The sequence below is a fragment of the Populus trichocarpa genome, chromosome 14 (genome assembly GCF_000002775.5).
Source record: "Populus trichocarpa isolate Nisqually-1 chromosome 14, P.trichocarpa_v4.1, whole genome shotgun sequence".
Classification (NCBI taxonomy): domain Eukaryota; kingdom Viridiplantae; phylum Streptophyta; class Magnoliopsida; order Malpighiales; family Salicaceae; genus Populus; species Populus trichocarpa.
The window spans coordinates 9,615,147-9,640,762 of NC_037298.2; the positions used below are offsets into that span (position 1 = coordinate 9,615,147).

Consider the following 25,616-nt stretch of genomic DNA (forward strand, 5'->3'; position numbering starts at 1 on the left):
CACTACGCGGACCGCCAAATATTTAGATATCAGAAATCTCGTTGAGGCCCCCCGATTTTGACAGTTTTGAGATTTTCCTTGTTATTTTCGAAACTGGTCGACTGGTTTCACTAACATTATGAACCAGTAGACCGGTTGAGCCAGAAGATAGCACACTTTCACCTTGTCGCGCTTCAGAATCGCATCATTTACTAAATGTCGCTATTCTGAAGTGTGAAAACTATCTTCCCACACTTAGGAATAGCAACATTTAATAAATGTCTTGCTTTTGAACCACGATGAGGTGAAAGTGTGATGTTTCACCAAATCTTTTTTAAACGGTGTTACTCCATTAGTTTTTTTATGTTTACGATGCTATTTCCCAATTTATCCTAAACATAGTGCCTAAATAAGGTAATAAATAAAATAAAATAAAGGATTGATGGGATAGAGTTTATATTGCCTAAAAAAACTAAAAGGTATGGGTGTTTTACTGTAGTCCAATCCATAGTAAAATGTGTCTTGAGCTACAATAAAAATATTATTTTATCTCTAAAATCAACAAAATATAGAAGTTTTAACTAAGAATTTTCTTGACTTTGTATCAACTTTTTAACAGTAAAAATATTTATTTATCTTAAAGTCAAAAATTATTATGTTGTTGGAGAAGGATGTTACCAGATTTTCAAAAAATTTACTACCCGCAGGGAAATACAGTTAAATTGCTAGTGCTACTTCTAAATCTATAGCATATACTCGCGAGGCTGCGTGATTCAAAGTTCAAACATCCTTCGACACACATGATTCCTGTCTCCTTTGACCAACTTTGTATTCCTTCAAAGCACTTTTTAATTGAGGATTAGTTAGATGCGTGTCCTTGGTGCTCTTCTAACTCAATGCAATTCTCATCTTCTTATCCCTTTGATGATCTATATTAATTTTGCTCCTACAAGCAATCCCAGAAGTTGGTCCAAGTCCTGAGACCTTCCAACCATATAACAACAAACTTGAGCATTTTTTAGCATAGGTTCCAGTATTTCAGATAGAGATAAGAGAAGACATATACGAGACATAGATTGTTGTGTAGTGCATGGACTCCTATTGCGAAACCTTAATCTTCGAAGTAAAGAGATAAAGTTGAAGTCATTATCGGCATCATGTCCCTAATCCGAGACACATCCACTTCATTAACCTTCCAAGTATATATAGCTGTTGGGATATCCTCTGTAGTAATGTTGGAAAAAAGGCAGCAGCAAGCAGTTCATGATTTCCCAGAGCAAGCCAATCGAAATTATGAGAAAGAGACCCACTATTCAATCATCGCCATCCAAGGAGGAGAAGCAACGGTTCAGCAACTCGATCAGAGCTCTACGTCCCAGGGTTTATATCACCGATACGTCGAAATTCAAGACACTCGTTCAAGAACTAACTGGTAATGGAAAAGGCAGCAGCAGCTGCATCTCTTCCCCGCCTGAAGGTAGTTCACCACAAGCCATCCAAAAAGCCCCGTTCATCGGCATTGAAGATCAAGAATACGATCACCGTGAAAGTAGCTTGGAGACAATATCGGTTGAAGGATATGTTCATAACTCGTTTGATTTATGCAAAGTATTCCAGACTGATCATCACCAAGTTCATGGTTACAATCAGCAGGCATATATGGCTGATGTTTCAGCATTTGGTGATCACATGTCATTGCCAATGGACCAGCAAGAGGACTCACTAGCCTATCATGATCTCGAGTCGTGGCTTTTGAGTAGTGAGGAGCCGTGTTCTTCTTCCTATAATGGTTATTATGCTCAAACTCAGCAGCAAGTCAACATATACGATTATACTAGCTATCTGGGATAATACTAGTTATAATTAAGGCTTGCTTTTAGCCCTAGAATTACACAAATTATTATTAATTAAGCAGCTTAATCCATGGCTGATTCGTTTGGTTCAGATAACCCATTTGTAGAATTTTTTATAAAAGAATATTATGTATCAAGGGAATCCCCATTGCAATAAAAGTTTGTTAAAATTATCTCTTAATTATTAATTTATGGTGAGTGGGAAATGATCATCTCCTAGCTTTATGATTCCCACTATTGTTTTTTTCTTGATATTTCATCTAATGAAAATATGTTACGAGATGCTATATATCATGAAAAAAAATATCATATTAAATCACACAAGCTAAGCACAACATGTGCCAGAAGACACACAAGAGTGGAGAATTCTTACGTTTTTAATTAATTAATTATTACAAAGAACATATTACTCATCAAATACATAGAAAAAACAACAAATATATTAATTTTAGCCTAATTAAATGTTTCTAACATAATTCTTGTGTTTATATATATAGTTATAGATTATTTAAATAAAATCTCTATTTATAGATATCTTTTTTTTTCCTTTTGAGTTATCAATTACTTGCCAACAACTTTCAAATAACAATTTTATAAATTGAATTCAAATATTAGTAAATTTTTAATCCTTCGGCTATTTTTAAAGTAGATTTTGAATATATATATATATATATATATATATATATATATATATATATATGCATGCTAGTCTATATTACTATTTATTGTAATAGTAAAATAATGTCTATAATCTTGGCACAAACAATTATTCGCATTTGAACCAAGAGTATTTTTATCTTTTTTCGCAGCTCATTAGTTATTGTAAATTTATTTGAACATATTTTCATCTATTATATATTTTAATAAACAATAAAATAATCAAAATACTCATAAAAAAACTAACACCATGGGGCATGAATGTTTTGGTCTTTTTTATTTTTTTAATATACTAATAAAATTAAAAATATTACCTTGGGGTCAAAAAAAATTAGCCATTCTAAGGTTTTGATGACTTTTTACCTTTTTATTTTATAATAATAAAAAAAAAAGGTAGTAATAGTAACTTGAAATAATAATACAAGTAAAAGGTTTATGTTTATCAGCATGAAGAAGAAGACAAACAATTATGATTGAAAGATATCTCACAACATCGAAAAACCTACATAAATGATTGACAATCATTAAATTGAAAACAATACTTTCTAAAATCAGTAAATGTGAAGAAAATAATTAGTAGGATTTGCCAATTCTGTACTATGAATGGAAAATCCTACTAATGATCTCAAGTCTCACATCTTTTTTTTCTTCATCTAGCTGGGAGTGGGATTTATTTTTTTTAATAAAGAGATTATTATTTCAACCGGTGATGAAATACAACTGGCAAAAGTTTTCTTACAAATACATATGCAAGTGTTCTAGACAAAAACCATTGTTCAAGACTTTCTATGAGAGAACTACCCACCCAACTACTTTGTACCAGATTGAGCATCGTCCCGTTCCATATCAGAAACTGCTTACAGATATCCAGATAGATCTTCCTGGTTCTCCAAATCCCAAACAACTACTTTACCATCCAATCCTGCATAGTAAGAAAAATGCACAGATGGAAGACAAGCCTAAGAAATAGGACAAAACAACAAGACTTTTTATGTATATATGATCTAATTAAATGAGATCCGAACAACAAATTGCCCGTATCGCGTACCTGAAGTGCTGAAGCGTGTTTTTCTAGAACTCCCTGATTCTGTAAGAGACATAATACAACTACAGTTCCAGAACACACAGTTAAGTGCTGCTCCACAAAATTCAGAGATGATCAGAGGTCAACAGAAGCCCACCTCAATGTTTGCTTTTGCACTCCACATAGCAGTCATTTATCATGCAAATGCAGATGGAGTGGAGAAGCAACAGTTGAAGTGGACGTGGGAGACCCCAACAGGAAATTTAAAAAATATGGAGGAACAATTAAACTAACAAATAATTGTAAGAACCTTAGTAGTATAGTTGAGAGGTAATTGCATACCTTATGCAATTCTCGTGAATGCCTCCACGTGACCTTGAAGGTTCAATGCCATCATTGCTCGCTCCATACTTCGATTGGCCATAAAATTTTCCAAATGCTTCAGAAAACTGCCAAAGAGAGTGGAAAAGCCAGTCTGCTGTTAGAAAGTTCTATTGACCATGTGAAAAGCCCGAAGACAATTACAAAAATAGGAAAACAGCACCTGATATTCTATAAATGTACTTCCACTTTAGTGATCTAATGTAACATCTGCTTCTACCAAGTAACTGTACGAATAAGCTTAAGGCATATAACATATAAAAACCAGTTGTAAGGAGGACCAAGAAGTTTGAAATTTGGCTGAAATGGCCACGACAGAAATAAAAAAGTCGAGATCCTAAAAAAATTGGGATATTGAATTTTCACTTCATCAGGCTGACTGCCTTGTGTCACATCTCTGAGCAATCCATTTTCGCATCTTGCTAGTTTGCAAAAAAGCAGTAGCTAATGTGTTTACGAGCAACTCAAACTAAAGTATATAATAACTTCAGAAGTGGCATATTGAAGTCCTGTACATGTCTTGAAACCATATGGTAATCTATCACAGCTCCATCCAGTTATAAAATGGAAAAATCTGGTGTAAACCAATAAAACTGAGATATCATGCGACAGGAACATAATTGGCAAAAATTGTAGCCATGTCTGTACCTGTGAACTGTATCTTGAACCTGAAAGTGTTGATTTTCTTTCACCAAGGAACCTGATAAAGCTCCTGTTAACCAAAGAAATCTCATCATTAGTTTCAGTGGGAGATAAATACATCAATAAAAAAAAATTTACTTGAGGCTGCCTGACATCTCTAATGAGTAATGAAAATTGGCTACGAATCTAAGCCCGCCAGGACAACACGATTGGCTTGCACTTCTTTTTCTTGTTAAATACATACCATATTCCTCTTTCATCTGCTGCAAAAACCATAGGGTTGCAGTCGAATCCCACTCCTATGACCATTTTCTCAGAAACAAATAAGACCTGAAAATAAGCAGCGCATTGATCCACAATTTTCAGGTGACTAAAATCACAAGTATTATGAAGAAAATAACTTGAATCACATATATATAACAAGAGTGGATGCTGACCCACATCACGGAGAGGTAAATCGCGAAATGCAACATTCTGGGCCAATGGAGATGGACCAACATCATCAACAAAATAAATCATGGAATTATGTCCTGTAACAGTACAGATGGCAGATACATAAGGAATAACCAACTTCAATAGTTTCCAACAAATGAACTCCCTGAAATTTATTAATTGAGTTAAAGCAATGTCTTGATTTCAGGCAATGGTGGGTTTCAGAGCCAAATACAAATGCATTGTTAATTTGTTAATCAAATTTGATCAAGAGCTTGTGCCAAATAAGAGATAAATCCATCCAATGAATAGAGTGTAAACGAATAACCCAAACTTCATGGAATGTATGTCATGCAAAAATTTAATCTTTGAAGATGACAGAAAAGTGAATTTCTGACCTACGTAAGCCAAGGTATTGCCACTAGGCGACCACTTCACACCAAATGCCCAGGAAAACGAGAGATCAAGCTGAACAATTTGCTGATTCAACAGAAAATGAAAAGGGATTAAAGCTCTTAAAATGGACTTTGGGATGAGAAACAAGCCTCTAGTTCCCAAACCATCATAAACTACGAGCCCCATAATATATTCCTAGCCTTTACAAAAATTGTTCCCATAATATCAACTCCATGTGATGCAGTGCGAGAAGAATATGCTTCATGAATTTATTTTCTATCTTACAAATATTGTGATTAGATTCCAAATTTAATTTTTTTACGCTATTTAGAAAACTAGCTCATTAATATTAAATAGGAGAATCTGTTTATTTCCTATGTTAGTTAGGACTCCTTTAAGGCATATATAAGCAACGTTGCTGCCAGCAGATTTGTCACTGCAAGTCTATTACAATTCTGTGACAAGAAAAAATTGTGAAGCGAGCAACAGCCCATTTACTGCAGCTATCATGGTGTCTTTGGAAATTGGGATGATGATTTAGAAAAAAATTTCATAAGCAAAGGAAGAAAGTCAAATTCAAATCATTGTGATGAAAACATCTTGTGCTTGGATCAGTTTTGTTTGTATGAACTCTTTACTTGTCCTTGTGAGCTATGCATATGTATCTAAAGCATAGATTCACATGATAATGTTACACTAGTTTTTGTGAATTCAAAGGGTTGCCTGGTGAATTTTATGATACTCATTTTCATTTCTACCTTTGTCATTGTATTCCTACCTTCTCCTACACCACCATGTCTCCTTATTAACGATTCCTTAGAATTTTAGACCACTTCAAGATCAGCTTTAATCCTCAACCAAATTAACTATACCACCTCCATCATAAATCAAAATCATTTAGCCCTCATGTGATGATATTAGAAAAACCTGCTTTTAAAATTAAGGGTTGTCTTGTTTTGGCAGTGGAAGTGTAAAACCCAAAAGAAACACTTTTATCCAAAGTTCAAAGAAAAAGATATGATAGTTCAAAACTATTGCTCGCAAATTTCCCAAAAGATTGTATTGAAAACCAAAATTCCATGGCGAAGTAAAATGATAAGAAATCAAACCTCTCCAAATTTTGAATCTGAGACAGAGCCTGCTTTGGAATCCCTGGATCATTGGCATATAGGAAACACAGACAAAGAAGGGCTTAGATCCATAAAGGGGACTAGTTTCTGGAAACGAGTGTTCGCTAAGGTGCTATTTAAGTTAAGCATACCTTGTATCAACACCTTTAATAAAAGTGGAAAACACTCGACATTTTCCATCTGTAGATGTTGTCGCAAGAAGAATCTGTTAAATATTAAAAAAAAAACATATTAAACACAATGCATTACTTTATGGACATATATTATAAAAGTATCTATTAGGCAACTAATGTATCAGAAATAATAACAACAATTATTCAGCAACTAACAGACACATTGTTAGGATGACAAAGATCAGTATCATAGTTTAATAGCACAATTTGTCCCTTTACCCTTTATTTTTTAAGGATTTCATCCTGTACTAAAATTTGAGTCAGTTAATGTTTTTTGTCCTACAATAAAAGTGACACATGCCACATACCTGGACAAGTAACCATGAAAAGTGACAAGTCACCTAAAAAATTTCATATAGCTATTTTTAATTCTTTCTTTTCCTTACTATTGTATATTTAGATTACTGTCCCACACACCCACAATTACAGGTATGATGATAGTAGAGGAAAGGGGGGTGGAAGACAAAAAATAACTTGAAAAAAAATCATTAGCCTAACTTCCCCTCCTTAATAATCCAAACAAATGGAGGAAAATCGTTTTGCTTCCCTTTACTGAATTCCTCTTCCAAACCTCCCCTCCAAGTTTCTCAAACATACTGTATGAGAAAATCTCACTATCGATTTAATTAAATTAGTGTACATGTTATAGTATACTCCAATTAAGAAGGGTTTGACTCATCCTCTCAATGAAATTGAATAATCCATTAAATGCACACAACTTCTCTAAAATTATGAAAAAAAAACATGGGATAGAAACACATACATTATTAGGATGCCAGGCAACACTTGTCACCGAGGAATCATGTCTTTTCCTGATAAGTTTACTGACCCACCTGTTAAAAGGGAAACATAGATCAGCATAAGAACAGAAAAAATTGCATGCAGTATTCAACATTAAAGCAATTGCATAGGAGAGGAAGTATGGAGTTTGATCAATGATCTAAACAGGGTCATTGAAGTCAGGCTACACATACACTTTCCCTGATTGAGGTCAATAAACATCAATATGATAAGGCATGATCCCATGATAAATTTGAACATAGTAAGGAAATTCTGGCCTTTTATTTTCTTCTTTTTTTATGCGCAAGATTTTATCTTAGTATGAAGGCCTCTAATATGACCGATACACTCAGGCCACTAGCGTGGTCCATGCATAGGCCATTTTGCTAGCCATAACTAATAGAATTCCTGAGTAAAACAAACTCCTAAATAATTTTAAGTTTAGCAAAAAAAAAAAACTAGAATATGCATGAATTAAAAATCTAAATAAGGTAAATCAGAAACTTCTTTCTCTTTGGCTGCTTCACATCTTAGGCCTAAAAATAGTAAGGTGTTGAGACCACAGTCATGCCAAAATGTCGCTGATGTAGAAATTTGCAAGCAAAAGCAATTAGCATGGACAAGGTTGCATCAAATTGATAAGTATAAGCTCCAATCTATACTAAACAGAAATACATATTAATATAAAATACTTCCTGGTTCAGCAGAATTCAAATCAATATCAAGCGTAAGGATAGATGGAGAATATGAACTAAGTGCTTAAGAAGCTCCAAATTATGGGGCAAGTACCAGTTGTTGTCTTGCTCATAGTAGCATATACAAACAGTTTTAGCCCCACTTCCAACAGCGAACTTGTTCTCTGGAAGTAAAATGGTTCAACAATAATTAAAAAATCAAGATTGAAAACAGAAACAGCCAGAACACAAAAATCATCAATTCCAACAAGGCACATTTTTTTATGGATATGGGAGCTAGTATCAGTAAAATGAGAAGCAAGTATGCCTAGTACATGAGCAATTATCCATACAAATACGTGTGGTCATGAGCAATGCATCCTTCCAAAATGGTTTTAAATCTAAATTATGGCAAGGCCATAATAATTAGATAACATAATGAAGTAAACATGATATCAGTAGCTTTTCTGAATCAAACAAAACCAAGAAGAGAGAGAACAGGCAAAAGTCACAGTTTTTATTTTTGGTGAATACTCAACCCAACAGGTTTTCCACCCAATATTCTAACCAGTTCAATAAAGTTCTTTTTCGCATATATATACACAAACAAAATATATGTGCATGGAAAACAAATAAATACATCTGTGCATGTTAATAGATGATATCAAGTAGTCTAATATTTAAATAAATATATTTGCAGGTAATTTGTAGTTCATGGGTTTTTGGGGTCCTGTACTGGAGTGGATTTCCATGTATCAAAATGGGTGGAAAGGAGCTTTCTCTTCTTTATGATGTCACATCACACTTATCCAAACTACTTCATCTAGAATGCCCCTCCATCAGTTGCCTTTATTCAGCATTCTTGTTGTGGCTATGGATTGACAATGATGTAGCATTTTATACAGGAGGACAGGAAAAGCGAACGAGAGAGTAACTGTGAGGTGCCTTGTAAATCAGAGACAAACGGGGGCTTTGGCCTTGGTTGTTAAGTCCAGAAAAATGTCTTTAGGGGGAAAACAACTGCAGCAATTCTCTTTCAGCTCAATTTCAAGTACTGCTATGACTATCTAAACTTCTGTATACAAATACTAATAAACTAAGCAAATCAAATATTGAAATATACTGTAGATAAAAGGAACTAAACAATTCATAAACTATTATTTCATTTAGACCAAAAGGACCTCTTGATTGCTGAAGAATTAACCAACCTCACTTTAAGCTTCATGGAGAAAATTTATCTACATATAATAGAGCCGCTCAATCAGGTTAGCATGCTAAGGCCAGAACCATCAACCATGCAAGCCCTAGAAGTTCATATCATAGTATCCTCTTGTTTTCACTTCTTCCAAGTCATAGAATGGGCAATGGGTGAATATGATTTTGTGAGACCAAGAATAACCTTTTTAATTTCTTTTTTCGCATCTATATTGTCTTTATATTGCTCTATTGCTCAGTTTTTCTTAGAACCTCCATTTTTGTAAAAATATAAACAATGGGAAATACAGGGCCTCTATCACTACTCCCAGTTTTAAAACTCCCCTTATTTGGCAGCTCATTTCATATTAAGGCAACGGGTTTTGGTCCTGCCATTCGGAGGTTCGAATCCTTCCATCCCAAAGCATATTTATTCTCTATATCAAAATAAAGATATTTTTTTAACAACCTTCTATTTATAGTAAGAGCATATCCGATGGAAGCTTTATTTCCTATAATGTATCCTAATTTTTTGGCCTAATTCTTCTGATGAAGATCGATTCAACCTCCGATCAAAGAGATCTGCCTGGTTATATTTATCTCTTCAGCAAGTTTAGTAATGACTACAACAGCCCTGTTGTTCCAGTGGAGAGAAGAACCTACACAATACTCATTAAAGTTGTTAGAAGTAAGCTCTCAACCACCATCACTTCTGAAAAATGTTATGGGTTTCTCAAAATGCTTGGTTATTAGTGAAAGGTTCCAGAAACATCAAAGACTTAAGATTTGGCACGAAGGAAAAACAACCATGTATATCTACTGTAACAATAAAAACAACAACATAAGGTGAACCACATAAAGAAGAAGAGGAATCAATCAACATGAAGAGGCCACAATGGCTTAGTAAAACATATAGGGAGGTTAAACATGCAACAACTGGTGCCAATAAAAAGATATGCCATTTAGGTCAGACAACAAGGAGTAAAATCTAAAAACCATAACTGAAAAACATGGTGCTTTCGTACCTTTTGGACTCCACTGCACACAAAGTGCAGCGCGGTTTAGCCTGAGTATAACAAGGGTCGGTACCCATTCTGATCCTTCTTGGTTCCAGACATATCTTGAAAGAAAAACGGCACACAGTCAACAGGGCAACAGAAATGAAATCATTACAAAGAAAAAGAAAAAACAGTAATGCTAAAATGAGACACTCACGAATTTCGATCATGAGATGCAGTAACAATTCTGTTTGATCTCGCACTCCAATCTATCCCACAAACAATCTGGTCATGCTGCAAGTTAAGAAAAGAAAAATTAAGCTAAAACAATATAATTTCATTGTTTCCGATGAAATGAAAAAAAAAAAAAAAAACGAACCTTTTGAAGAACATGGACCTTCTCCCACTTGTCTTGGGACAATCTATATATGTGAACTTCATTGTTGTTTGGACAAAATGCAATCACTGCAAGAGAACCAAGAAAAAAAAAAGTTACGAGAGAAACTTCTCATGATTATTTAATTTCTCCTGGATTTTCATAGCAATCAAACAGAGTTAAAAAAAAATAGAAATAAATTACTTACTAGATCGATCCGCGCTCCAAGCGTGGCAAGTGATGCACTGAGCGAACTGATGAACTTCAACGGCTGCCATTTACTTTTTCGATTCTCTCTTTGTATTATGTAGAGAAAAAGATTGGGTTGAATAAATTTCAAACAATTGAGAAAGGATCTGAATTGCAATTTTCAGATCCAGCTTTATAGCAGGGAGATCAGAGACGTGGTGTTGTCCTTTGAATCATCCAGCAGTCTTGCCCTGCACTTTGTTTCTTCTTTACTCTTCTTCGTCTTTTGGTAGATTTAATCATTTAAATTTGCCCCCAGCATCCCCATGTTTATGGGGTGTCTAAATTTCTCCCGGGTGTTTGGTTTGTGTCAGGTAGCTCCCTCAACTTTCATTTCAGCTTCAATTCTCTCCTTCGTCCATTGCAGTAAGATATGTGTAGATTTCAATTCTCTCTCTAAAATTTATTAAAAAATATACTTTCAAACAAAAATAAAGATGAAAAGGGGTTTTTCTTCCTCAAGACAGTCTACTAAATCTCTCATAATCCAAAAAAAATAAAATTATTCAAACATTAAAAGTTTTTTCATCGATATCATCATCTCTGTTGCCTCTTTTACATGGTTTTGCCTGTAATATCGTATTTATATGTTATCTCCAGCTATCATTAAATTATATTATCAAATTTTGAAAAGAAATTAAAAAGATAAAAACAAAACAAAATTAAAATCACTTACAGATTAGATAATGTTAAGAATTCATATTCGGACATATTTGATACGTGTCATGATATAAGCTCATTTTTAACAAGATTGATGATAATTTGGATGAAAAATCATCATTCTTTCCTTTACTCAATTTAAATTATTTTTCTTTTGCTCGAGTTTGCTTTATCTTATCATCCAAGTTGGGTGATTTGAATAGCTAGGAGCTCAATTGATAAGATTTTTAACTAGGGTGTCTTATGCAAAGCAAAACTTTCACAGCCATGACACCCTGAATTCGATTAAATTATCATATTTTTAAATTACACGAATTAAATTATTAAAAATATAAAGCGTGGTAAAAAAATACTGTAGTTTTTTTACTTTTATTCTTCTCATAGTTTACTTTTTACTGTGGATTATAACGATATATTTTTTAAAATTTTCATTTTAATTCTTAAATTATTTATTTATACAATTAAACTCAAATTAGCATCTAATTACATGTTTTTTTAGGAAGGTTTAAATTAAAAGACAAATGATTAAAGTAATAAAATACATGCAGAATGGGTGATGCTTTAGAATTTGTTTGAAAAATACATTTTAACCCCCCATTTTTTTTATTTATTAGGTGTTAATTTTAGAAAGAATAATTTATGTACCAAACTTCATTTTCATTGTTTTTCAATCTTTTATGGGTGGGGGAAGAGAAGGGCTCGTTGGATTCCGATTTAGAAAAAGAAAGTTGTTGCTGCAACAATTTCAGCCACCAAAACAATTAATTTTTGTACCAGATAATTTCATGTGACGAGAAGAGTTCAAGTTATGTGTTTTTTTTTTACATTAGAAGTGCCTAAAAAACAAATATAAACTCATAAAGATTTTCTTTTTGTTTTCGGGTTGATTTTGGGTTTTGAGGCAAGTCTTTTGTGTTTTTGGAGGTTACATGTTGGTTTACCAAGGTTCTTAGAGTATTTTTTAAATGTTTTAGACCAAAAAATCATAGTTTTGAAATCCGTCCCAACGGGTCGACCCAAGACTAAAACTGGACTGGGTTTAAGAAAAAATCAGCCAAGAATTTGGCCCGGAAAAACCCAGTCGACCCTGGACCCGAGTAAACCCATATGAGACCCGAGTGTTTTTTTAATATATATATATGAGTAAAACGTCACTCTTTCATTGAAGAGTAGAAGACAGAAAACCTAATATGTCTGCTTAAGCCAACGAAGCAATTGCATAACCCTATTATTAACATTCAGTCTCTCCCACACTTTTTGTGCTACCATTCTTCTCTCTAAGCTCCATTTTTTTATTTGATTGCTTAAGCTAATTTGTAACTAGACATTTGGAGAACCTCATTTTTGCAGGTAAACTATTTATATTTTGTTTTTTATTGGTTGATTCTTCCATGTTGGTTATTTTTTTAAAACCATTCTTCTCTTTTGTATCTCTGTTATTTACTGATTGCTCAAGCGAACCAACGACCAGATACTTGGAGAACCTCTTTTTTTTTAGACTAACCCGGGTCAACTCATTTGACCCGTGACCCGATCATTATATCAGGTCGACCACCAGAACGGGTTAAAAAACTATGCAAAAAATAGATTGAAAATGATTTTTTAAAAGAAAAATCTAGCAATCCCTTTTTTCAGTCCACTATGGGGGTTAGATTCTAGGGATTTTAGACGACGCATCTTCTATGTTTTTTTAAGTTGGATTCGTCCATTCCATTAACTTACAAAAAAATAAATAAAGACCGGCGTGCATGGGTCTAGCCTTGCAAGCCCGTATAAGGGTCCATTATTCATGTGTCATGCGCTTAGTCTAACTTACCAGACTCAACAGCGCCTGATCTTTTTTTTTTCTTGATTTTTTATATGTCCTTTTAAAATCATCTTTTAAGTTTGTATTTTACTTATATGTGTTTTTTTTATTTAGTATTTTTTTAATAATAATAATTTTTTAATTATATTAGACGTGTTTAATATTTGTAGGGACTACTACAATTTATCTGTGATTTATTTTAAATTTTTTTATATATTAAGTTTATTTAAATTTTTATTTATTTATAATATTTATAATATATGTAACATTGCATAATAACCTTTTCTTTTTATTTAATTCAATAAATTTTATGTGTGTCAATTCCTATCACAAAATATTTTTAATAAACAAATTCACCAAACACAACTAGGTAAATGACCCGTATTGCAATATTAAATGTCTAGATTTATATTTTTCCTTGATTTTTTTAATTTTATTTTTATTTATCGTTAATATTTTTTTTAAAAAAAAATTCTTTACATGGTGATTCTTGATCTATTTAATCTAAACTCTTATTTTTCTAGTTGCTAATTTTATTTCTGAATTTTTTTATATATTTGTTTTCAATATAATCTTTCAACGTTTCATTTTCTAGAGACTGGGCTTCCCGATTTTTTCATGTATAATGCCTATGGTCCGACAAACTAGATTACAAGTTTGGAAAATTAACAGCATTGACATATTTTTTTTGTCTTTTTTTTTTTTTTTTGCAGCTTTTCTCATGGTAATATTTAAAAAAATTATTTTTTTTCTGTCTCATTTTTTATTATATTATCATATTAATTTTGTTATTAAATTTCTTTTACTTTTTAAAAAATATAACAGTCTCCTATTTGTTTTTTCTCCGGGTTATATTTTTTTGATGCGGACGTAGATATTTATTTCACGCGTACATGTTCATGATGTCTCTCATTAAATGGCTTGTCATCGTTCTTTATTGGGAAGATACAAATGCTTAATTATCGATGTAGACAAGATTAGATAGTTCATTAATTTTGATTCTACTTAACGAGTGCTTCACTTGGTGAGCACTTTACTTGCATAAAAATTTTAGATTTTGATTTTTTTTCTTGTAAATTTTATATTCAAGATATCTCACATCTCACATGTAATGAGATCTACATAATAAAGTTGAAATTGTTTGTTTTTTTTAAGTAAAATATTAAGTTTGAATTTTATAAATATAGTATATTATTATTTGAAAAGTTTTATCTCTTAATAACCTGGTTTGACATGATTAAACTGACTTATGCATTATGTTTATTTTTGTGTTTCAAATGTGTTTTTGAAAAAAATTAAAATTTTATATTTTTTTATTTTAAATTAATATTTTTTTAGTGTTTTTAAATTATTTTGATGCGCTGATATTAAAAGTAATTTTTTAAAAATAAAAAAATATTATTTTAATGTATTTTCAAATAAAAAATATTTTAAAAAACAATTATAATTATATTAAAAATGCACGGGGAAAATACAAACACTCGAAAAAATACAAACACTCCAAATTACACTTTAAGAGAATTAACTGTTAATTTTAATTAATTCAAGTTTTTTCTTTTCTCACGTAGATGAAAAAGGTGTAATTAGGAGATTTTCTACTCTTAAATCTTGTGATATCTTGGTTTTATTTTTCTTTCCAACATCCTAATCATTTTATTTTTATTTTTATGTATTTTTTTTTTATGATTAATGACTTACGGCTGGTTTAATATTGTAGTTCAACCGTTATTTTATTATTTTAAATTATTTTTTAATATTTTTTAATTTATTGTTGTCAAAAATTTATTTTTTTAAAATATTTTAAAATAAAAAATATTTTAAAACCTAATTTTTACATACGAAAAAAACTAAACCAAACTAATAATAGAAGGTAAGTGCAAAATGAATATTTGAAAGTGTAGTTGAAATTGTTTTTTAAAGTTTTTTTTACTTGAAAATGTATTAAAATAATATTTTTTTATTTTTAAAAATTATTTTTAATATTAATCAATCAAAATGATGTGAAAATATTAAAAAAATTTAATTTATAATAAAAAAATAAAAAAAAATTAATTTTTTTTAAAAGTAATTTGAAAACTTTAAATAAAAACAGGCTCGTTTCAAATGTGTAAAAGGGTAAAGTTCATAACAAATGTGAGTACAGGGACAAAACATAACATTAACTGATCAACCCTTAAAAGGTCGCTCGACAGTTGCGCTAGGGTTTTCTCTTTTCTCTCCTCTGTGTCACTGAGCTGATACAATAGACCGAGACTTCCACCAGGTACCCATCCAAATCTGCTATAACTATCTTCTTTTCATGGTCAATCATGTTTGGTTGCTGAGAAAATAATTTAAGACAACTCCCTCTCTCTTTTCCAATGTTATAAATAATCACTTGTATGCTTGATGTTCTTCTGATGCTGATACAGACACAGAACAATAAACAGGAGGGCGCTAAAGTATTTATGAAAGCTATTGTTTGCTAATACATAATCTTTTTTTTTTCAAACAAAACGACTGGTGATGCCAAATATGGAAACTCAAAATTCTAACGTTTCACGAGCTGAAGAAATCAAAGTCTTGGCCAATGAAGCATTTAAAGGTGCTACTACTCTCTTTTTTTTCCTGTTTCTTTTCTTTCGCATTTTGTATTTTTTTTTAATCTAAGTCAGTGTCGGTTTGGTTGCAGCCCACAAATATGGACAGGCTATTGATCTGTACTCGCAAGCTATCGAACTAAATGGTGACAATGCAGTTTACTGGGCTAATCGTGCATTCGCCCACTCTAAACTCGAGGAATATGGCAGTGCGATACAGGATGCTTCGAAAGCCACTGAAATTGATCCTAAATACTCAAAGGCAAAGCACATTTGTCTTGAGTTTTGTTTTTTTCTCTTTTGATATCCGTATTTAAATCTCTGCTTTTGTTCTGATGGTTATCTGAATTTCAGGGTTATTACAGGCGAGGTGCTGCTTATCTTGCCATGGGCAAATTCAAAGATGCTCTGAAGGACTTCCAACAAGTGTGTTTTTTGCTTGGGTTGTGTTTGAACAAACTATTGCCCCCTCTTGTTCTGTTAGATTGTTTGCCGCATTGGACCAACTCTTTTTCTATGATATGCTAATGTACACTACTTGAATTTCCATGTGCTCAAATTAGGTGAAAAAAATCTGCCCAAATGATCCTGATGCTTCAAAGAAATTAAAGGAATGTGAGAAGGCAGTAATGAAGCTTAAGTTTGAAGAAGCAATTGCTGTTCCCGAGTCTCAGAGGCGCTCAGTAGCTGATTCTATTGATTTTCATTCGATAGGTACTTGGACCTTTTGAGTTGATTTGTATTAGTTTGTCTTAACCGTGTCATTTTTTCTTCTTTTTTTCTTTTTTGAGTCATTCAATATTATTAAAAGACATACTTTTAGCACAAAAAGGAATGTGGTGAAAGTCATTGCATGCTGCAGAACAAACTATAAGCACGTCTTTGCTTCTTTGACTTCTTTGTTCTCTTCTTCTGTTTGCAATTCAAATCATGGGTTTACTTAGATCTTTTTCCAGTGTGTCTGCCGTTTGCACTTGTAAGGCAATGTAGTGACATTAGGTTCCATCCCTTTACTTTTGTAAATGGATTAAGTTCATTAGAAGTTCTCATCTATGCTGTTCTGTGCTTACATGTCTGTCGAGAAGTATTTCTTTGTGGAAATTTGACTCTACCCATCCTGTGGAAACCCAAGTAGTGCAATCGTATTGAGTCTCGGCACTATTAAATTTTTTTATTTTTTTTATGTGTGATTGTATATGTTGTATATGATTCAGACCCTGGTAATCCTTACAATGTTGGTATATTTGGCCTTCTTTTGCAAAAGAAGAGGATCTTCTTATGTTCTGTTTGTATCAAACACACACACACACACACACAACAACAACAACAACAACAACAACAAAAACAAGAAGAACAAGAAAAAAGCCTCATATCCCATTCATGCAAATTTTTATACGCAACATATGTCTTTCCTAGTAAAGAATCATGTTCGCTACTTTTACATGGGCTTCATAAGATGGATTAGCTATTGTATACCAAGGATACACTAGATGTTTCTTCATCGAGCAAAAAGTCTTTTTTGTCAAAGAATAAGTGCCCAAGGTAGATTTCTTGGTTTGGGGTTTAAAGTTTTGAGTCATGGGTGATTTTGTGAGCAGGGGAGGATAGTAATTCTTGCATATTCTTGCAAAACCGGTGTACTTTGGTAACTTGGTATATGGTAGAAAGACCTAGGATTACCATTTGGTGTCTTAGTCTTTACTAAATATTCTTATTTAGTTCCCTTCCTAGTCAACTTAGTAGTTGTATCTAGTATCCTAGTGCTAGTAGGAGTTCTAATCTCTATAAATGCAGATGGAATGTCTTACTTTCACAAGGGTTGAGTTATGAAATAAATTGAGAGTTAATGTTATATTGAAGGTGTGGTGCATCAGATTTTCTTCTTTCTCTAATTCTTCTATTGTCTTGTCTTCTTCCTTATTTTTAGATAGTTCCTCAGGTTTTATTCACAGACCAAATTAGAACACGTTGACATTCAATCTTAATTCTGCACGAGTTAAACCTTTACCTTAATTCCCACCTCAAACCTAAAAGTTCATCATATTCAAGGCTATCCTGTATCATCAAAAGCACGTTGTTGATAGCCTCTTACACGTTTGAGCAAACATCGATGCTTAGCATATTACTCGGTCCTCCCTTTTCTTTATTTTTCTGTGAATGGGTGAATGTATTGGGTATGGAACGCAATCTGGAACCCAGTGATGTAAGTTGTGACAGGAAAACTAATACAGAACCCATCACAAGTCATTAGCTACATGAGAACAGTAGTACTACATTTTCCAAAGCTAACAACTGACCAGTTCTAGATAATTATCTTAACAGTTTTTTAATATGCTATTGTCTGGTAGATTTGGTTGCCATGTGGATGCTCAATCTTATTTTAAGAACTGTTGGTTTCTGTGGCATTTTGGACACTGACTTTATCTTGTATGTGATCCAACCAAGAATTGTTTAGTGATAGAAGTATTGAAATGATAATCGCATGCTTTGCATATATGGTGCCCTATTGGTAAATTGTGTTAAGAAAGTGAGGAGGCTGGGGCCAAGGAAGTCATCCTGCAGATGAAGCTTTGGCATGATGGAATTATATAGCCATTTCTTTTTTTTCTATAGTAGTAACCAGATGCCATATTTTGGTGACGGGATAGATGGAAATGTTGATGAACAGCTGCCTTACTGGTATGCAACCTAGGTTGGGTTGACAATTTTATAACCAAAGCAGGTCAACAGAGCCTTAAGAAATCAGTTTGGAAAGAATTGGTTCTGTGGTCAAGTAGCGTTCAACTTTCTTCACTTTTGTTGCTCTTGCTGTTGTTCATGTCTAGTAGATTTTGATGGTATAAAGGGTAAAACTGATGCTATGTCTTTTTATTCAGCACCTAAATCTCTAAGGTTTACATGTTTTGTATGTTTATACTTGGGCTAAGTTATGTCTTAAGAAATAAAAAAAGTAAGAACTAAAAATTGAAATATGGAAAATGGAAAAGAAGCTAGCATCACATTAGGGCTCCTAGGAATTCTCAGGTATCACTCCCAAAAGAAGATGCATCGCACTTCTAACCAAAGCTGCCTAAAATTCCGATGCACTCATCCCTTCCTGTTCCTAAAGTGGGGGTTACCATCCTGTATGTAGTGGAAGAAAGGAGTGGTCCCAAAGTAGGTGCACACTAAACAGTGCTTAAGGAGGTGCACCTTAGGTGGTGCTAGTTGGCTAGCCAGTTGCTTAATATGGAAATAGATAACTGGTCAACTTGTATAAAATTACGGAACTAACCCTGAAGATCTAAAACATACAGAACTGTACCTGACTTGGAAAATCAAATGAAACACAAAAATCTTGATGTTTTTGTTGGTTTCATAAAAAGAGGCACTTTATTTCTTAAGTATTAAAATAATAAGAATTTATTGAGGCAGGGATTTCTCTTCTGTCTTCCTTTGGGAATATTTGTGGATTGGGGGTGAACCATTTCATTGCCTTTCATTGTCTCTATCATCTATCAAATCTTTCATAGTGCCCTGATGATCTCAAACTTCTCTCTGCCAAGGAAGGACAATTTTTCATAGAATTTCCACTCTGACTCAATGTCTAGATAAGTTTGGAGACATTGTATAAGATTCTGATGCTCCCACTTCTCATTTAAGTTGGTCTGACAGTTTGATCATTTTGGTTTGAATAAGGGAGCAGGTCAATTAGCAGACGATTTAAGTTTTATCTTCGCAATTTGTCCCTCTAAGCTTGATCATTCTTGACTCAATGATTATATTACTCCAGTATATCTCATGATTAAATTATATAAGTATTAATTTTATTATTTTTTAAATATTTTATCATAATAGGGACTAGCCCCAGTTCATCATCCGTGCCCACCCAAGTGGCCATGGCACCAGTAGCAGTAGCAGTTGTGGCAGCAGCTGTGATGTTGGTGGGAACGGCAAAACCTGTTGTGGTGGTAGCAGTGCTAATGGTGGTACTGGTGGTCCTAGGGGCATATTTGTGGGGTAGCTGCAGGGGTAGTGGTGTTTTTACCAAGAGAGGAATAATGGATTTAGGTTTGAGCTCAGATTTAATAAATTATTATGGTCACAATCTGTTTTCATATCTCTTAAGCACAGTTAGTTAATTTATTTAAATAGGAAAGCCCAATCACTCAAAAAAAAAAAAAACTGTATTGCTGATTTAATGTCCTAATGCTTGAAGAACACATGGAATTTACAATTTACAATGTATAATATATCAATGCAATTGACTTGAGCACGTGGGATTTAAGTTCAGTAATAGTAGGCCATGTAGTGTTGATCTAAGATTTTACTGATAACACAACATAACCACAACATGAAGATCTTAAGCTATGCATTCAAGGAAATTTATATGCTTGCTTACTTTAGGTTTATGAAGAAGCATTTGAAGCAAATTACTAATCCTTGAAATCTGGTATGTCTTCTCTTTGGTTTGATGCGGCACCATATCCTTTCCATTATCTTCTTTTGCTTCATTTTATGAACTGCCTGATGTGTTGAGTCTTCAATATTTTAGCATGTAATATAGCCTAAGCGTAACCTTTCTATGTTTATCGAGGCTACAATCCTACTCATACTCCTCCAATCCTATTTTGAAGATTTGTCTTTACTGGGTTATTTTGGTGCATTCCTGCTCTTTCCCACTCTATTTGTAGATCCTACATCATGAATACATGACATGATGCAGGTAGGGGGAGGAAAAGTACCAAGATGTTAGCTACTGAAACCTAAAGAAGTTATTCTACCTTTTGTCAAGATGAAATATCAGTCACAACACTATTGGAGTTGTTACCACATGTGGATTTTCCACAATCTGATAACCATCAGCATTATGCGTCTTCTGGTTGCTTTCCATTCAGTTTTAGGCTGTACTTGTATTCGAATTCACACAATGTAGTTCCCGGTACGGGAGAACCCAACTTAAGCTTTTGATATAGGTCCTTTCTAGATGATTAGTTTTATCTTTTAGGCTCTGGGTTTATTAATGCAGAAAAAAGGAAAAAAAAAAGGAAAAATCTTTGATTTTTAGGAGTTAAGTTTATCCTATTGTTAAATTTATTGTGGTCATTTGGCTCTAATTTAGAAAACAGGTTTATCTTTTTGTTTAATGAAGAAAACCTTAGGTGTTAAATGTATAGATCCTTTTTACACGGTTAGTTTTATTTTTTAGGCTTTAGGTCTATTAATGTAGAGAAATGAAAAAAGGAAATCCTTTGTTAAGGAGCTAAGTCCTAATATTAAATTAATTGTGTTCACGAGGCTCTAATTTAGGCACCAGGTCTGTCTTTTTGTGTAATTAGGAAAACATTATATTTTTATTGAACCTTTACATCTGTTTGCAATCTCTTTTTATTGGTTGACTCTTCTACATGATTAGGTTTAGAACTCTTCTTCTGGATGAAACTTCTAGGTGGCTTTAGTAGGTCTCTGAGGTTTAATCAATAGAGGAGAAAATAAGCTTTGGTACTGTTTGTGGGTGTTATTCATGCAGGCCTGAACATGCCCTGTGTCATTCCAGATCAATGCCTCTGATCCCATTTTAATTCCAAAATAAACCCTCATTTTAAGTCTTGGCCCACCTGTTTCCATCCTAGAGAAACCTTGTTATTTAAAGTGGAGCACTCTTGTAAAATCTGTCTTCTTTATCCATGTTCAAAAAATTATTTTATTCATAAAATAAGAGAAGGAATAAATTGGATGTTTGGACATTTAATTGCTTGCATCTGAAAATAAATTTGGAGACTTTTGTTTCTATATGGTACTCGTCACAAAAAAGAAATAGAAAAAGGGGTGATGTTATACTGAAAGCCTTTACGGTAATGAGGTTATAATACATCTAAGGCCAGCTCTTGTTTATCCAGAGATGCTTCTTCCTTCCTGCATCTCTCTCTTTCTCCTTTCCAGGCCAACTGTTTATTTGTAATAGTCTGTTTTTATGGAGCTGAAAACAACTTAACCAGATGCTTTTATCTCCTATACAGTAATGAAGTTGTTTTTCTGTCTCTGTTCTAGATGTGGAGCCACAATACTCTGGTGCAAGGATAGAGGGAGATATTGTCACGTTGGATTTTGTCAAGAAAATGATGGATGACTTCAAGAATCAAAAGTGCTTACACAAACGGTATGATTCACAAGGATGGTTATGAACTTAGTTTTTGCAATATGGCTGATATAATGTTCTCACTTTGACCTTGCTGGAAATGTTCCAGATATGCATTCCAGATGGTTTTACAAACAAGAGAAATTCTGCAAGCTCTGCCTTCTTTGGTTGATATAAATGTTCCCGAGGGCAAGCATTTCACTGTTTGTGGTGATGTACATGGTCAGGTGATGACATTACTACTGCATTTTCACAACACTATAACTAGCTCGTGCTTATGCAAGAGTTTTGGTGGAGATTCTTAGATGCAATTCAGGTCAAACCATAGAGAGCATGTTGTGTTTAACTTCTTGCCTACATGGTAATAAACCATTCTGTGGATAAGTTTAATGGCACAATGAAGCTTTGTCTGAAACTGCAAATTTGCTAAGCCTCGAGCATGGTGGTTTTTTTTGGTGGGTGGGGTTAAACAAGAACTTGATTAGGAAGAAATGAATATTCATTATAAGGTTGGAGATTAGTCGTCCTCTAAAGGAGCCAAGGGAGAGAAACTGATTTAGAATAGCAGGGTATTCCAATCCCTCTGGATATCTACTACTAAGGAGGCACCCTAAAAGGGAAAACTACTCTACTGTGCAATAACTGCATGGATGAGAAGTATTTGCGAATATCCTCTCGTTCCTCCTAACAAATGCACTGAAAGACTGCATGGACAGCACAAAAGCTCTAAATCTTGCAATCTATCCCCTCCTCAAAACCACTGAAGATACAAACAACAGTCTTAAAAAGAATTGCCACAAAATGTAAACAGACAATGCCACGTATCCCAGTCGAGTTAGAATTGAAGGAAGAAATGAATTTGAGATTCACAATTTCAATAGCACATAACACAAATATTTGGAGGAAAGGCCTTAGCAGGCTTTCTAGTTTTCTGTCATTCTTTAATAGTAATTTTTTAGTGTTTTGTTGCTGGCAACTAGCAAGAATGTCATGTTATTCCAAGCCATCCATCATTAACTGTCTTTATATTTTTTTTATTTGTTTATTTATTTCTGTCTGTATAAGGGATTTTTTTTCTCGTGTTTTGTAATGCATGCAGTTCTATGATCTGTTAAACATTTTTGAGCTGAATGGGTTTCCCTCGGAAGAGAATCCATATCTGTTTAATGGTGACTTTGTGGATAGGGGATCATTTTCCTTGGAAGTCATCCTCACATTGTTTGCTTTCAAGTGCATGTGTCCATCAGGTGCACACCCTAATGGCTCTTGGTCCTTTGTCCCATCGTCCTTTTTTGTTCACCCTTGCTTTAGGTAATTTGACTATCATGGCGTGGTGCATTTACTTATTTCTATTTCTTCAGCTATATATCTTTCTAGAGGAAATCATGAAAGCAAGAGCATGAACAAGATATATGGTTTTGAGGGTGAGGTCAGATCCAAGTTGAGCGAGACATTTGTCGAACTCTTTGCAGAAGTCTTCTGTTGTTTACCTTTGGCTCATGTAATAAATGGGAAGGTGTTTGTGGTACATGGAGGTCTTTTTAGTGTTGATGGGGTGAAACTGTCTGACATTAAAGCCATCGATCGGTTTTGCGAACCTCCAGAGGAAGGTAAGCTGCTCAATTCTTTTATTTTTAATTTTTAAAATTCCTAGTATTATTTACTGTCATTGATTGAGATCCTCCTGTGGTAGAGAAAGTTAAGGTGCTTCATATTACTGCAGCTTTTGTTCTCCGATGAAGGTAGTGCTTGAAGAATGCGTGTTGTAGCAAAGTACATTAGAAGATCTATTTTTTCTGTAGTCTTAGGATTTACGCATGAATAGGTGGCCCTTGAGACATTATAATGAAATTATATGCACGTACATAGTTAGATAATTGAAGCTTTTGAAATGTGAAATCATTAGTTCTCATAGTATGTTCTCTCTTTTTCCCCCCATTGTCATCAGGATTGATGTGTGAATTGCTATGGAGTGATCCACAGCCATTCCCTGGAAGAGGTCCTAGCAAGCGTGGTGTAGGGCTTTCTTTTGGCAAAGATGTGACACGGAGATTTTTGCAGGACAATAACCTAGGTAGATTATCTTGCAGCGGTAATGCTTCCATTGCTTTTATACTTGGTCAGTTCTCACATGCTTCTCAAATGAACAGATTTAGTTGTGCGATCTCATGAAGTAAAGGATGAAGGATATGAGATCGAGCATGATGGTAAATTGATCACTGTATTTTCTGCTCCAAATTATTGTGATCAGGTAATAAACCATGATTAATCTTTCTAATGTGGCAGGACTTTGTTTTTAGTTTTAGCATGTGAGCTTTGAGCTTCAGATGATATGGCATTTTATGCTTCAAATAGGGAACTATGGCGACTTCTCTCATCTCAATTTGGCTTATTGTCTATGTGCCTTGTCTGGTGAATTGTGTTGATAACTTATGTGGTCTACTTATAAAATACAAAATTCAATTATTTTTCATCTGAATTTTTTACTAGCAAAAGAAGAAAAGACTTAATTTGTTGTAAAAGGCAGAGGTTGATCTTGTTCACTTCAAAAGAAGATATTCCATAGCTGGTGCATGAAGCTCAACATGTAAACATGTATAGCTAGTAGTAGTAGTTGTGAACTTTTATCAGCAACAACAACATAATAGGGATTGTTTGCGTCCATGCTTTTTCAACAGGTTTTATCATAAAATATGCTTTTGTATGCTGTGACTTGATGATACAAGCTTTAGCAGTGTAGCTAAATACTGTTTCTGGTTAATTTTAAGCTTGAGCATACGTAGACTGATGTTATGTTTTGAGAATTTCCTGTATGTTTTGCAGATGGGTAACAAGGGTGCTTTTATTCGATTTGAAGCCCCTGATTTGAAGCCAAATATTGTTACATTCTCAGCAGTGGTCAGTAGCACATGCTCTTATTGTTTTCTCTTAACAAATCCTTTTGCTATTTCATTTTCTTTCTGGGGAAAAAGGAGTGGTAGCCATGGCAGTTGGGTTGGAGCAGAAGTGACGGGGGCATATTGCTCTCTTGCATTTGAATTTCATTCATCCTGTAGTGATGCTGCCACATTGATGATGTTCTTTTGTGCTTTTAATATGCAGCCTCACCCTAATGTCAAGCCTATGGCATATGCAAACAACTTCCTGCGAATGTTCTCATAATTTATGTACCTGTCTGGGATGGTCATTCTTATACTTTATCTGCCGCATGGTGTCTCTGCTGCCAAGGTGCTAGTTGTTTCATATGGCAGCTGGAGAGGAGCCCGTACATGTTGACAAATTCTGCTTTTAAGTTGTGATATTCTTTTAAATGACACCTTTTCCTGCTCTTCATTTGTAAGAATTTTCAGCGTGTGGTCGGTCTCCTTTCAATTTTTTTTTTCCAGGCCAGTTATAGGTGAAACAAGTACTGGCATGGATGTTGGTGCCATTGTAAAACGTATGACCTCCTTCGTGCATTGTTTTCATTTTTCAATCGTAAGGTGAGTTGTGTCCAGCATGGCGATTAATCAGT

The 25,616-nt window shown here is 33.8% G+C and overlaps 2 protein-coding genes across 6 annotated transcripts; one reads left to right on the forward strand and one right to left on the reverse strand.

Moving 5' to 3' along the window:
• Positions 1–3,158: 3,158 nt before the first annotated feature.
• On the reverse strand, positions 3,159–11,425 carry LOC7466293 (actin-related protein 2/3 complex subunit 1B). 2 transcript variants are annotated; one of them, XM_002321034.4, is made up of 15 exons: positions 10,898–11,401; positions 10,693–10,778; positions 10,531–10,607; positions 10,341–10,435; positions 8,237–8,306; positions 7,431–7,500; positions 6,626–6,699; positions 6,474–6,516; positions 5,367–5,448; positions 4,978–5,066; positions 4,781–4,866; positions 4,543–4,606; positions 3,856–3,962; positions 3,538–3,596; positions 3,159–3,411 (listed from the first exon to the last, which is right to left on the reverse strand). In XM_002321034.4, the coding sequence occupies exons 1-15, from the start codon at positions 10,965–10,967 to the stop codon at positions 3,347–3,349; spliced, it is 1,137 nt and encodes a 378-aa protein (XP_002321070.1). In that variant the 5' UTR covers positions 10,968–11,401; the 3' UTR covers positions 3,159–3,346. The 2 variants fall into 2 exon arrangements, with proteins under 2 accessions (XP_002321070.1, XP_024441451.1); XM_024585683.2 differs by lacking the exons at positions 3,159–3,411; positions 3,538–3,596; positions 3,856–3,962 and adding an exon at positions 4,233–4,468 and having other exon boundaries at positions 10,898–11,425.
• Positions 11,426–15,514: 4,089 nt separating this feature from the next.
• On the forward strand, positions 15,515–25,598 carry LOC18105309 (serine/threonine-protein phosphatase 5). 4 transcript variants are annotated; one of them, XM_024585249.2, is made up of 14 exons: positions 15,515–15,667; positions 15,903–15,989; positions 16,077–16,246; positions 16,339–16,410; positions 16,548–16,698; positions 19,822–20,034; positions 22,015–22,123; positions 22,212–22,329; positions 23,202–23,349; positions 23,464–23,712; positions 24,051–24,176; positions 24,253–24,353; positions 24,926–25,000; positions 25,205–25,598. In XM_024585249.2, exons 2-14 carry the CDS (start codon positions 15,911–15,913, stop codon positions 25,262–25,264), a joined length of 1,671 nt encoding a protein of 556 aa, XP_024441017.1. In that variant the 5' UTR covers positions 15,515–15,667; positions 15,903–15,910; the 3' UTR covers positions 25,265–25,598. The 4 variants fall into 4 exon arrangements, with proteins under 4 accessions (XP_024441017.1, XP_024441018.1, XP_006375488.1 ...); XM_006375426.3 differs by having other exon boundaries at positions 15,518–15,668; positions 15,817–15,989; XM_024585250.2 differs by lacking the exon at positions 19,822–20,034.
• The last annotated feature ends 18 nt before the right edge of the window (positions 25,599–25,616 follow it).

Excerpts from the sequence above, each read along its gene's own strand:
- LOC18105309 (XM_024585249.2), top strand. The coding sequence starts at position 15,911 with ATGCCAAATATGGAAACTCAAAATTCTAACGTTTCACGAGCTGAAGAA. Across the intron at positions 23,713-24,050 it reads TTGCGAACCTCCAGAGGAAG|GATTGATGTGTGAATTGCTA; the intron begins GTAAGCTGCTCA and ends CATTGTCATCAG. Across the intron at positions 24,177-24,252 it reads TTTGCAGGACAATAACCTAG|ATTTAGTTGTGCGATCTCAT; the intron begins GTAGATTATCTT and ends TCAAATGAACAG.
- LOC7466293 (XM_002321034.4), bottom strand. The coding sequence starts at position 10,967 with ATGGCAGCCGTTGAAGTTCATCAGTTCGCTCAGTGCATCACTTGCCAC. Across the intron at positions 10,436-10,530 it reads GCATCTCATGATCGAAATTC|ATATGTCTGGAACCAAGAAG; the intron begins GTGAGTGTCTCA and ends TTTTCTTTCAAG. Across the intron at positions 3,963-4,542 it reads GTTCAAGATACAGTTCACAG|TTTTCTGAAGCATTTGGAAA; the intron begins GTACAGACATGG and ends TCTCTTTGGCAG.